Consider the following 12,910-nt stretch of genomic DNA (forward strand, 5'->3'; position numbering starts at 1 on the left):
TCACCTGCATCACTGGCGCTCGAAACATCCTCAAGCTTTACAGAAACGACAACAACAAAGAGAACGGGGGGCTGACAGCAAAAAAGACGCATCACACCGCGCTCCTGAAATATTCAAATCAGGGCTGCGTTATTACACATCACATTATATATATGGATAGAGGACATGTAATTGATTGCCACAGGCATTGTCTTGTCTGTAATTGGCTCTGAGCTGTAGCCCTGCAGGTACATTGGCAGCCTCCTTTGACCGGATAACATTTATAGATGTAATGGATTTTTTTTAATGCCCGTCATTAACTTACAGGGAAAGAGAGGGTGGATGGGTGAGGAGATTGCTTGTGCCTTTTTTTTCCCGTGGTATTTCAACTTTATGGCATTATTTTCTGATGTGCTGCCGTCCATCATCTGTTATAGGGGCTTCTGTCACATATTTACTTTTAAATGCATAGCTTTCCTTTACTGCCCCCTCGCTGTTTGGATGAACATTTTATGATGTTGAATAAAAAGTTGAAAATGTAGTTTGTGTAGTGGTTGCTTTTGATGGTTATTAGCTTAGAAATAGGTGGAGATTTTACGAGTTTCACATCCAATGATACTATATCTCTATACTAGCATGCATGTTCACGTCAAGTCAAACATTTAATACATCACACATTTGACAAATTACAACTCAATTTGTACAAAATCATTTTTAATGAAAAAATTACAAAATATTGCATCACTGAGAACTCACAGAGAGACACGATGTCAGGTGACCAAGAAGGAGGCGTGTCTGGTTCCTGGAACACGGCTTAGTTGCTCTTCTTCTGGGCTCTCCTGCTGGGCGAGTCTGTGAGCTGGACCAGGTTGAAGTAGATCAGGCAGCCCAGGAAGGTGAGGTAGGAGAAGGAGGACACCAGGACAGGGAACAGGTCAGGGAGCCCTGTCGGGGGCTCCAGCACCACGCTGGACACACTCAGAGCAGCCATGAGCACCACACACACATAGAACTGCACCCCCCACACACACACACACACACACGTCAAAAGAGGAGACAGTGAGGGTATCAGTTTTAGACATCAATCAACAAAGCCAGCCCTAACAGAGCTAGCTACCCACACAGAGCTTTAGATCTGGGTCTATTTCCAGTCGAATCATAAACACGATGGTCTAATCGTCTAGTTATTTAAGCGGCGAGGGGCGGAGCCGGCGAACACGCCAGCGCCCCGCTTCTCAGGCGTACATTTTGTTTTCGCACCACGATGGAAAAGCAAAAATGTTGGGAGCCAGATCCGTCTATTTAGAACCCACGACCCAGGGATCAGCGGGGGAGTGTGGACGGGGGGGATCAGCGGGGGAGTGTGGTTGCGTAAGCACCCGAGTGCGCCCAGTAAGCCAAGCCAACACCCCCCCGTCACCCCCCTGTGGAACCCTATCCCCATCACTGGGCCTTGTTATTTATGCCGCTTGTGTAAATAAATATATCTAGGCAAACCTGTGTTAATGACATGCTCTATAAAAAAAGACACCTCCAGATCTCTTGACACCCTGCCGGGTGTACTGTCTCTGGGGGCCGCAGTCTCTTCAGACACCGCAGCAGAAAGGGTGTACTGTCACTGGGGGCCGCGGTCTCTTCAGACACCGCAGCAGAAAGGGTGTACTGTCACTGGGGGCCGCAGTCTCTTCAGACACCACAGCAGAAACTTAAATAAGTGATAATAACTCCCTGCCGGCAGCCAGGTTCTCATGCCTGGCAGCTTACACAGGCTCACAATCGCACATGATCTGTTATTTATACAGTTGAGGGCCGCGTCTTCTCATGCTGATGCAATTTAGGTCAAGACCTCCTGGGCTCGTGGTGGCGCTGCGCCTGTCCCAAAGCTCCCTGCTTCCTGCCCCCTGCTTCCTGCCCCCTGCTTCCTGCCCCCTGCTTCCTGCCCCCTGCTTCCTGCCCCCTGCTTCCTGCCCCCTGCTTCCTGCCCCCTGCTTCCTGCCCCCTGCTTCCTGCCCCCTGCTTCCTGCCCCCTGCTTCCTGCTTCCTGCCCCCACTTCCTGTTTCCTGCCCCCGCCAGGAGCCTTCATAGCGTGTACCGGCTACTCACCTTCCAGCGGACCAGCGTGGCCAGGTGGAGGCAGGGTAGGCAGAGCGAGGCGAGGCGGCGGTACGGCTCCAGCCGCATCTCTTCCACGGAGCAACGCTGCAGGGCGGAGAGCAGGTGGGTGCTGAGGTGGAGGAAGGCCAGCGTGGTGACGGAGTACGGGAGCAGGAGGCCGTCCTTCAGGAACAGAGGCAGCATGCTGCATACGCAGGAACCACAACAACAGGCCTCTTGAGAGACACGCACGCACGCTCGTATCCAACAAAACCTTGTCTATTCGGTAAGATAAACGTACCACGTTTTAGAAATACATACTTCCCCCCAATCTGACAAAGAATCGGCATTCAGTATTCTTACAATAAGTGTGCTTAAGGCCTCGTCTCACAAATTGGCCCCAACAAAAGATGAGTGTCTTGGCCCACAGGCGAACACAGACGTTGGGGGCTGTGCTGGAGGAGATTGGAGGAGGGCAGGCAGAATGACCTGCTGTCCCAACACAAAGTGTGCTTACAGACTAGGAATGCTGACCATGCAGTGTAATCCACAGATATCCCAACACTAAACCACGCGCACAACAATTAGGGCCTCGCCGGAAGAATTTAACGACAGCTGGCGAAACGCTGGAGACCTCCACTTCCTCCTCGTCCCTCGCTCCTCTCTGTGTCATCCTCTCTTTTTACCTGTCCTCCATAAATACAAAAACAGAATTCATATCTTGGGAGGGGATAAGGTCTTCTACTGGTCTCTTTTTTTCTTCAACATTAATTCTGGGGTTTCTGTCCTTGTGTTGAGAGTTTGCTCTCTCTTGGGCAGTTCCTGGTTCGGTGTGGCGCCTCCGGTCGATGCCTGGTGAAGTGGCTCCTTACCTGAAGGTGGAGGTTAGCAGGAACCAGATGGCGGTCAGGGGGAGATCGTGGAGGAGCAGGCAGACGGCTCTACACGTGAGGAACGCAGGAGACCATCGTCAGACTCACATATTTCACATTTTAGTTTTTACGCACTCGGTGCGACACCGGCTGTTCTCCCCCCCCTACCCCCAACCTCACACACACACACACACACACACACTTGTGTTGGACACTGCTTAAAAGACTGTGTTCCAGAACATCAGCACTTGGGTATAATATTTTGTTTACCTTCTCACTACAGCCAAATATATCTAGTGGACGGGCTATATCTGGGTGGTTAGCCTGGTCTTAACTTGAGCTGTGTCGGTGTCAAACTGATGTTGGTAGCTGTGACCACACACACACACCCACACGCGCCCCCCACACACACACACACACACACACACACACACACTCACAGAAAGGAGCACTTTCCATAATTACAACAGCATCCGTTGGAGATCCTGTTACAGCTATTCCAACAGCCCAATCATTGATCCCACACACACACACACACACAACGCTCTCCTCTGCTGTTCTGCATTCCTTCCTAATCCCGGGACATTCATAATTGATTGATTCAGCAGACAGGTGGGAGTTATAACTCAATAGTTAATAAAGAAACAATCCACCTAATCTAGATTAATAGATCAGTGAAATCTGATAGCCATCCAGGAGGGGGAATCTGGCGCCCACAGCTGCCTGTTTTATCTATATGCACAAAAGTGAGGTAAATGATTAGTAAATATACACACACACTAACAAGCACATGCTCGCATACACACAGCCCGATGATACTGACCAATCAGAGGCTAAAGGGAGCAGCCTAGTGACAATGGATTGAATAAACCATTAATAAAATAGATTGATAAATTGATTATCGATTGAATAAACAATAGAGGCTGTGTGTTTGATCATGTAGTACCTGACTTTCCCTGTGTCTAAGTGTGTGTCTGTTTGTGTGTGTCTGAGTGTGTGTCTGTTTGTGTGTGTGAGAGAGTGTGTGTGTGAAAGTGTGTGTGTGAGAGTGTGTGCCATACTCACAAGGCAGGCAGAAGGATGGACTTCTCATGAACTTGGAAGGAGAACAGAAAGAAGGCCAGAGAGGAGTTGACCTGAACAGAACCACCAGTCAGGCATGAGACCAGCACCATGCAACACCAAACCCCCAGACACACAGGACAACCACACCCAGCACTCACCAATGCCAGCTTAAACTGCCACAGCGTTGGCTTGGTCAGCAATCTTATCGACGAGGGCAAGACAGCCAAAAGGGTCATTCCAAAACTGAGAAATAAAGAGAGGAAGAAAAAATAACATTATGCCTCATGGTTCATTATAGGGGGTTATTAACAAGCGGCGGAAGGGCCAGGCCGTGAAACCAAACCCGCCGGCGCGAACCGGAGACACACGGCTGCCGGCTCTTTTTATAAACACGGCTCGGTCAACACATAGCGACCCAGCTATGCGGGAAATGTATCGTAATACGGAGGCCCAGGCTTAGGACTGCCCTGTATTAGTTTAACCCTTCAATTGTCACTCTCTCTGGGGGTATAGGAACAGGAAGAGGGTGAGGGTTGAGGGGGGGGGGATCCATTAGGGCCTAAGAGGCCCCTGGGGAGAGGGGGAGATGGGGTGAGGCCTGCTAGCCTGGGAAGGTACACACACACGTGTAAAAGTTACCGTCCCAGCAGCCGAAACACCCTTAAGCATTTTCATTTATAGGAGGCCTACATTCAGCCTGTCATGAGAGGAGGCCTACATTCAGCCTGTCATGAGAGGAGGCCTACATTCAGCCTGTCATGAGAGGAGGCCTACATTCAGCCTGTCATGAGAGGAGGCCTACATTCAGCCTGTCATGAGAGGAGGCCTACATTCAGCCTGTCATGAGAGGAGGCCTACATTCAGCCTGTCATGAGAGGAGGCCTACATTCAGCCGGTCATGAGAGGAGGCCTACATTCAGCCTGTCATGAGAGGAGGCCTACATTCAGCCGGTCATGAGAGGAGGCCTACATTCAGCCTGTCATGAGAGGAGGCCTACATTCAGCCTGTCATGAGAGGAGGCCTACATTCAGCCTGTCATGAGAGGAGGCCTACATTCAGCCAGTCATGAGAGGAGGCCTACATTCAGCCAGTCATGAGAGGAGGCCTACATTCATTCTGCCTGTTCCTTCGGGCACAGGTCACCACGGCCTTCGTCATCTTGACACAGGGCCTCGGGGAGAAGGAGACACGCCGGGCTGACAGAACACGTCACTTTCAATACCAGGACGTGTGGCTTGAGTGGGGAAAACAGGGACGGGGGGGGGGGAGGGAGCGGTGGCCTTGGCAGCGAACGCCCCATCACCAGATCTGAGCGTTGCCCGAGTGTCAGCAGCAGCTGGGGCTCAGGAGCAGCTCTGAGATATTATTACAAGAGGGTAATCTTGTTTTCATACGACACAGTCTTCCCCTTGTGTTCCCTGCGAAGCTTCCCTCTGGAAGGAAGGAGGGGGGTGGGGGGGGGCAAGGAGAGAGAGGAGGGAGATGAAGAGATGGAGATGGAGAGGGAGAGAGGGATTACCTGAGATAGAGCTGAGAGTCTGTGGACAGGAGGGTTCTGATCTTTATCACTACGTTCAAGCTGCACCACGTGTTGGCCACTTTATCCTGTCAACACACACACACACACCATTAATTAATCATTGAACACTGGCAATATTACACTTCATACATTTCCAAAAGTAGTAAAGTTAAATCTAGAGAAAGAATCCATAAAGTGTCTGAGGATCTCGCAAGAACAGTTTCAAAATTAGACGCACACAAATATGGGCAGCTCTTCGAAGACGCATTCCATTTAGAAGAGAAAGCAAATAAGTGGCATTGCTCTAAGTAATCATTTCCCAGCTGAAAAGCCAATAAAAATTCCAGCGGCATTCCACAGAGCCATTTGTACAGGACCGCTTGAGGAGGCATTCCCCCCCTCGTAAATCCCTCCTGTCAGAACAGTCCTGGACGTCAAAAAAAGCAGTGGACATATTTGTAAACTTGGAGACACGGGGTTAAATGTCCGGAGAGACGGGTTTCTGCGTATGCGGCAGATTCAGACCACCTCGTAGGGTGGGAGCGCCCAGAGTCTGTGATCGCCCGGAGTCTGTGATCGCCCGGAGTCTGTGATCGCCCGGAGTCTGTGATCGCCCGGCCCCAACATCCTACCCCGAAGGAAACGGCTCCCAAATGTCAGCTTTAACGGCTGTCTCTGTTGGACCGCCGGAGACAGAAATGAAGACTACCGCTGGTATTTCTTTGATTTAAACAGAGATGGGAAGTAACAAAGTACAAATACTTTGTTTCAGTACTTCAGTAGATTTTTCCAGTATCAGTACTGTACTTCACTATTTATTTGTCTGACAACTTTTTACTTTCACTCCTTACATTTTCGGTCTCAATGTTTGTAAAAAAAAAACGGACTATGTCGACGTGACTGAGAATAGAGACATTCCTGATCACCCATGGCCATTTATGAGGGATATGTTCGAAATTGTCGCCGTCTAAAGGTTATTGGGAGTGGGGCTGGTAGAGGAGAGCTGTCCCCTGACACCACCTGGGGGAAACACCAACGATGGGACAGGTTGGGGGGGGAGGTGTGTTGGGGGGGCAGATGCAGAGGAGCTGTTGCGCGCCCTCACCTACAAGCCAGCGTGGTATTTCACAGGCCTCGGCATTTTGGTGCCATTTGGGAGGGGTCGGGGAGAGAGGGGTGGGGGAGAGCGTGGAAGAGGGTGGAGGGAGGGTAGGGGAGAGGGTGTAGGGAGGGTAGGGGAGAGGGTGGAGGGAGGGTGGGGGAGAGGGTGGAGGAGAGGGTGGAGGAGAGGGTGGAGGGAGGGTTGAGGGAGGGTGGGGGAGAGGGTGTAGGGAGGGAGGGTGGAGAGAGGGAGGGTGGAGAGAGGGTGGAGTTGAGGATAGAGTGTCTCTCACCCTGTGCATTATCAGTTTGCTTCATGTCAATAACAAACACGGCGTCCAGTGAATTTTTCAATTACGTCTCGTATCGTTCCTCTTGTATCGCGACACCTCGAGGAATGGCACGCAGGGTCGGCCAGGGGTTTTCAGGACGAGGGAGAGTCAGGGACCCTGGAGTCTAAGCCGGCAAGCCCCCCCCCCCCCCCCCGTCGCAATGCTTTTACGGAAGCATTGCGACGGCCCTCTCATCCACATCCTGACTAATTGCCGAGCGCCTTGTGTTTCCAACCCTGCACCCTTTTTCCCCCCCGGGCCAACACGGCTACACCCACACGTGTTCTTTTCAAGGCGCGTGGGGGGGGGGGGGGCGCGTTGGGGTGCCCGTCCGATGTGCCGCGCTGCGTCCTGGCCCCCCCCCCCCCCACGCGCCCCCCCCCCCTCCCACGCCACGTGCCCCCCCCCCACACGCCCCCCCCCCCCCCACACCGTTAGAACGGGGTTCTGCAATGACGTGCTGAAAAGACCCTGGCAGTCGCCGGGGGAGATTTATCTGTACCTCACCACAACCACACGTCCAGAGAGGGGGAAACTGATCTCCTGACCTTTCAACATTTTATTTCTCTGTTTTCTTTGATCCTGCTGAGGATCCATTTCCAATTGGCTGAGCACAGCACAATTGATGGAGGGTAGCAGGTTGTCTCATCACAAGTGTGAGTGGTTGTGTGTGTGCGCGCGCGTGTGTGTGTCTGTGTAGGATGTTATGGGAAGGGTAGTAACACGTCTAAAGGGGGCTTTGCTGACTGGCACACATCTTTCAACCAGTGAGAAACTATTTTGTCAGGCACTAACTACATTGTGGATTCATTTCCGGAAATACACATTTGGTGAATAGCCGCAACAAAAATACAGCTTGCGGGTGCCAAAACCAAAACCTACTACAGGGGTATATATAAGTAGGGGTTAGAGGTTGTGCACTCTCCTGACATGGAGAAGAAGACTAGGTCACAGGGCGGTGAACGAGCCACTGTCCAATCACGTTGTCCGGTGTGTACCTCAAACAGGCCGCGCCCCACGGGGAAGATCCGGTGAAGGACTTGCAGAGCCTGACCGGGCTCAGACAGGAAGGGAAGCCAGCAGAGGGCAAAGGTCACCAACACTGTCACCGCAATCTTCACCAGCAGGAGCAACCTGAGCAGAGGGGGAGAGGAAACTTAAATGTCAAAGAGAGGCGACATTTAGAAAAAAAATACAAACTAAAATCCATTAAAGCCTAAAGAAAACCCCTATTCTTTATTTCTCGTAATTGAAACTGTCCCTGTATGGCATGAACTGCATGTTAGTATTCAAACGTATGTTTAGAAACTCTCTGAAAGTCGTGAATGAGCTAAAACGTTCCTTCCTCTGGGCCGTAGCTCTCTGTGGTAGAGCTGCTCACAGGAATAGCTGAGGATCTGGGGCATAGCGAGAGTGTCATCTGGACATATCTCTCTCTGGCCATCTAATCCAGCTATCAGTGCTCTCCCACATGCCCTTGGTACATTGTTACTAGATAAACAGTCAGCAGGATCTGTGTCAGCATCGGATCTGACCGTCTCAGTAGAGCTGTGGTGAAGCACATGTAGGATCATGCCTGGTCGGAAGGACAAAAAACAAATAGCACTCACTGATTCTTTTTCTGAGGTTTCTCACTCTGGTTTGCACTTGTGACTCATGCACACACATGCTTGTATAGTCCAGGACACTCTCTCACTCTCTCTCTCACACACACCCCCGTGCCCTCACCCCTGTCCTGTTAGGCCCCGTTTGGTACACTTCCCCAGCAGGTAACAGAAGAATGGCAGTGAGTGGTACAGCTCCATCTGCTTGTAGCTGAGAGCCAGACTGAAGGCCAGCGCGCCCAGCACGTCCCAGCCCAGGCCCAGGCCCACCACCCCCCACAGGGTCAGTCCCAGGCTCACGCCGTTATATCAGACACACCGGTCAAGGGAAACAGCCTTCCACGTACCCAAGGAACTCTTTTGTCTTTAGCAATGCTGGTCTGTCTTATGTCTAATTAACAGATGTATATGCCGCATAATATCTGAAGGATACTGGAAGTGTCCGTGGTCGATGAGGATCAGGCCAGGATAAAGCAGAAAGCAGAGAGCAGTACAGACCTTGGAGAGGAGAGAAAACACAGCGTGATTAAAAGTGCTCTTTTCCCGCTCCACACTAGTTTAGAAGGATTCCACTGGAGGCAGCGGCATTACCTTTCTCTTTGGGGCTCCGTCACTTAAGTACATACAGTATACGATAACTGCAGGAATGTATATCAGCAAATCTGCCACAAGGACTGAGATACAGAAAAGACATGGTTAGTGTTTAGGCTAGCCACTAAAACACATTTCATTGACCCTTTTGTGATTTTACTTTACCCATAATACACAGTATTTGGGTCGTTTTGACTGCCATTTAGAAGTCTCACCCGTGGCTCTCATGAACAGCTTATGTGCTGGGCTTTCATAACCTCTAGATGTGTGCAACGCCACCCAGTCAGGGTGTATCAGTTTGGCGCTAAAAGAAAGCAAACACGAATTGGAAACATCTGTTTTTGACCACTGGTAACGAGAAGTGGGCATCTTGACTGGCACGCTGACTTTAACAAAGCATTTATGCGAAGGTAACTTACACATGAGCGCAGAGCAGGCTGTGGTAAGCTGTGAGAGGTGGATAATCAAGGCCCCAGTAATTCAAGTCATTGTCTGTGGTGTTGAAGTACCTGTGCAAACAAAGCAAACTCTAGTTTTTTTTATATTTACTCCTCTTACTTTTGAGTGTGTGGTGGACGTGCTGAAATCTAGTGGATGTGTATGTAAATTTACCATTCATGAACAGGGAGATTGTGTGTCACTTCTTGCCAGTGTCTCTGAGCTTCATAATCGCCGAACATTGGTGGTTTACCTGCTCCTGTAGAACAGAACAGTAGCAAACTAGCTGTGGTAAAACGATAGAAAATCTAATCCACCATGTTAGCGTGCAGCCTATACAAACCACCCAAACGTCTGAAATGTACATTTATTTACATTACGCATTACACAGCATTGGCCATTTAAACTAGACCTTGCTAGCTAGTAGATACAGCTCTGTAAGTAGTCGTCATGGTTACCTGAATACGAGTTCAATGAAACGCACCACCTCGCCGTAAGACTAATCAAAACACATGCAGATACAAGGCTCCAGCTCTCCATGGCAACATAAAAGATCGAGAATTTTGTTCGCTATCTAAATGCGAAACTCTCAGAAAGTCCTTCTTTGACTGACTGTTTATATTTCCTCATACGTAGGCGGAAAGGGATTCGTAGTACAGTGTCATTGGACGCTGGCTGATGACGTTTTGGAAACTGGCCGGAGGAGTTGATTCTGAAGATACACCCATCAGATGATTGTCTGCAAGAGGACATCGGCAATTTGTCCAAACCCCGTTTTTTTCCTCAACAACGGTTGTGCAACATTGACAAGGGACTATGTTCGATATGTCATGGGTTGAAGTTGGGACTGTTATTCGTTCATTCATAAATGTCTAAGTGCGGGGGAAATCTTAACTGTAAATAGCGTCATAAAAAAAATGACAATGCACATGATTATTAGTTAATTCAGTCAGACTAAGTTTTTGAGCTGACAGTGTCTATAGATACCCTTATCCAAAATAGTAAATAAAAATAAAGATTTTCTATGACTGAATAGAATAAACATAGGCTTTTGTTAAAGTTTGTATTGACTAGCTAAATATGGAAAACACTAGCAGCTGTGCGAAACACTCCTGGATATTAGAGCCCACCCGCAAACGTTCAGTTTATGTGCTGTAGCCTCCTGATGTGTGGAAGAATAACTCCGACTCTTGTGTTTTGTGGTCTGATTGTGTAAGCAAATAATGTTACCCTCCCCCGCACACACACACACACACACCCACACACAAGCAGATCACATGGACACTAGGAGATCCTGTCCAGGAGACATGCCCTGGGGAGGTCCTTTGTGACGTTTAAGTCAGTTGACATTCACTGTTACCAAGGGGTCTCTAGAAGCAAGAGAAAACACATTCTTTGTGATTCTCACATCATTCATTAATAAATAATACTAACCTTGGACCACCGTTGATTTGCAACGACAGTTTCATGACAATAAGAGGCCTATGACTCATTGTTGCCCATTAGTTATTAATGCATGCCATGCCAGCTTTACTTTGTCATTTATTGCTTCATCTTTGTACCTTTTAATATTCAGGAACTGCTATATCTACATTTATTGTCTATGATCCGCGACCGGAGACAGCCCAGCCTGGGCTGGAAGAGCGCCCATGGAGAATTAGAGCTTGTGTCCTGTTTTCCAATGTCATGCACTCATCTCATCTATTACCCCCATCATGACATCCAGAATGTTCCCGGTATTAAGACACTTTGTGGACCAACAATATGAAGGGATGAATGCTAACCTTTGGCTTATGAAGGAGCCATATGCGTTCATATCCCTGGTGAGAAGTTCGTTCATGCTCTAGTAGGCTAACACACTTATTGTTACTACAGCTGGCCATAATCTAAATGACGATAATCAATATTTCCACCGTATATAAGTAATTTCCATAAAATAGATCCTAGTTCTCAAATAAATAGTTCAAATAACTTAGATATAAAGATCTAAGATCTAAATCAACAACTCACAAATGAAAAGTGTTTTTTCACATCAAAGTTTCTCATCAATTGTTTTTTTTTTGCATCGTTATGAATTTTGATTAGTCCTAGATTTGAGTAGATCATGGAATTAGGACTCTAAACCCTATACCCTCTTGAGGTGTGGTCCTCCTCCAGGTGGTCCGGGCTTCGTTGTGGTTGCTGGACGGGGTTATGGGAACCGCTCACTCTCACTGTGCACACAGCCGCACACCTGACGGGGAAGCAGGTGCAGTTACAAAGGTCAACGTCGAGTATGCGTGTGAACTTCTCGCGATATGCAGCGCCCAACAACTTTCATTCACTCGAATTTTCGTCCGTCTGATCCACAAATTAATTCTAGAAAGAGAGATGTGTTCACTTAATCGTCATGTAATAAGTTTACATTGAAAGATGATAGGCTAACTTGGTAATTATTTATTTGAATTATTTTGCAAACATTCCTAAAAGCATAAAAATATAGGCCTTTGGCGTTCATTCACATAGGTCTAGTAGCCTACTGAATACACTCTCCAACAATTTCCCTTTTTAAAGAAAAATGTATATTCTCATTTATGCAAAAAATCTGATGTAATATTGGTCTGAATGGTGTTATCTACAATAGCCTCAATCAGTCAAGACAGAGAATGCTAAATAAACGGGCCTAACTCTGCGGTAAGATGTCTATTGCCAGCGAAGGTTACGGGTTGACGTCAGGTCGGACTATAGGCTAGAAAGCGGAATCTATTATAACCTTGCACTTGTTAAAGAGTCAAGTCTTTCCTACCAGCTGGTCTTAAAATAGCCCCACCATTAAAACCCGTTGAATCGAAACAATTTCGCAGTGTCTTTACCCCCAGACAAAAAGACACCTTACATATAAGTAAATTATACAGTTGAGTGTATTATTCAGGTGCAGACACACAGTCTTGTGTAGCATCGTATGTGGACTTCTATCCTTATGTTTCTTCGCGTTTAATTAGGCTACATCTCTGCCTGTGTCAATAAACGCCACCTAGTGGTGTTTCTGAGTTAAGGTCTCTGCAATCAACGTCTCGGCGTGTTTGTATCAGAATGCCGTTCAGGTTTGGAAACGTACCAAAACGAGAAAACGAAGGCATTCATGACATGAAAGACCATATTTTCACCATTTTTAGTTTTGTCTATAAATGTGTTTCATAATGTTTTGGCCTACGTAATAATAGTAGTCGGGTGTTTTGTTTTGTTTGAAAATAATTGCCATGGATTTAGCTTCTTAAAAAATATATACAGGCCCAAGAAATGAAATAGTTTTGAAAACTTCCCCAGGGGAAAA

At 48.1% G+C, this 12,910-nt stretch overlaps 1 protein-coding gene across 1 annotated transcript; it reads right to left on the bottom strand.

Annotated features, from left to right (window-relative positions):
* Positions 1–676: 676 nt before the first annotated feature.
* On the bottom strand, positions 677–10,242 carry alg6 (ALG6 alpha-1,3-glucosyltransferase). The gene is made up of 14 exons (XM_062452944.1): positions 10,056–10,242; positions 9,772–9,856; positions 9,579–9,668; positions 9,375–9,463; positions 9,160–9,242; positions 9,002–9,066; positions 8,693–8,878; positions 7,963–8,098; positions 5,532–5,617; positions 4,170–4,254; positions 4,012–4,082; positions 2,947–3,015; positions 2,084–2,279; positions 677–991 (listed from the first exon to the last, which is right to left on the bottom strand). The coding sequence occupies exons 1-14, from the start codon at positions 10,135–10,137 to the stop codon at positions 794–796; spliced, it is 1,521 nt and encodes a 506-aa protein (XP_062308928.1). The 5' UTR covers positions 10,138–10,242; the 3' UTR covers positions 677–793.
* Between the last annotated feature and the right edge of the window lie 2,668 nt (positions 10,243–12,910).

The sequence above is a fragment of the Osmerus eperlanus genome, chromosome 26 (genome assembly GCF_963692335.1).
Source record: "Osmerus eperlanus chromosome 26, fOsmEpe2.1, whole genome shotgun sequence".
Lineage (NCBI taxonomy): Eukaryota > Metazoa > Chordata > Actinopteri > Osmeriformes > Osmeridae > Osmerus > Osmerus eperlanus.

Coding starts and splice junctions, on each gene's coding strand:
- alg6 (XM_062452944.1), bottom strand. CDS start 10,137: ATGGAGAGCTGGAGCCTTGTATCTGCATGTGTTTTGATTAGTCTTACG. Junction 9,857..10,055: donor TTCATTGAACTCGTATTCAG/GTAACCATGACG, acceptor TCTGTTCTACAG/GAGCAGGTAAACCACCAATG. Junction 5,618..7,962: donor TGGGGCGCGGCCTGTTTGAG/GTACACACCGGA, acceptor GTGTGTTGACAG/GATAAAGTGGCCAACACGTG.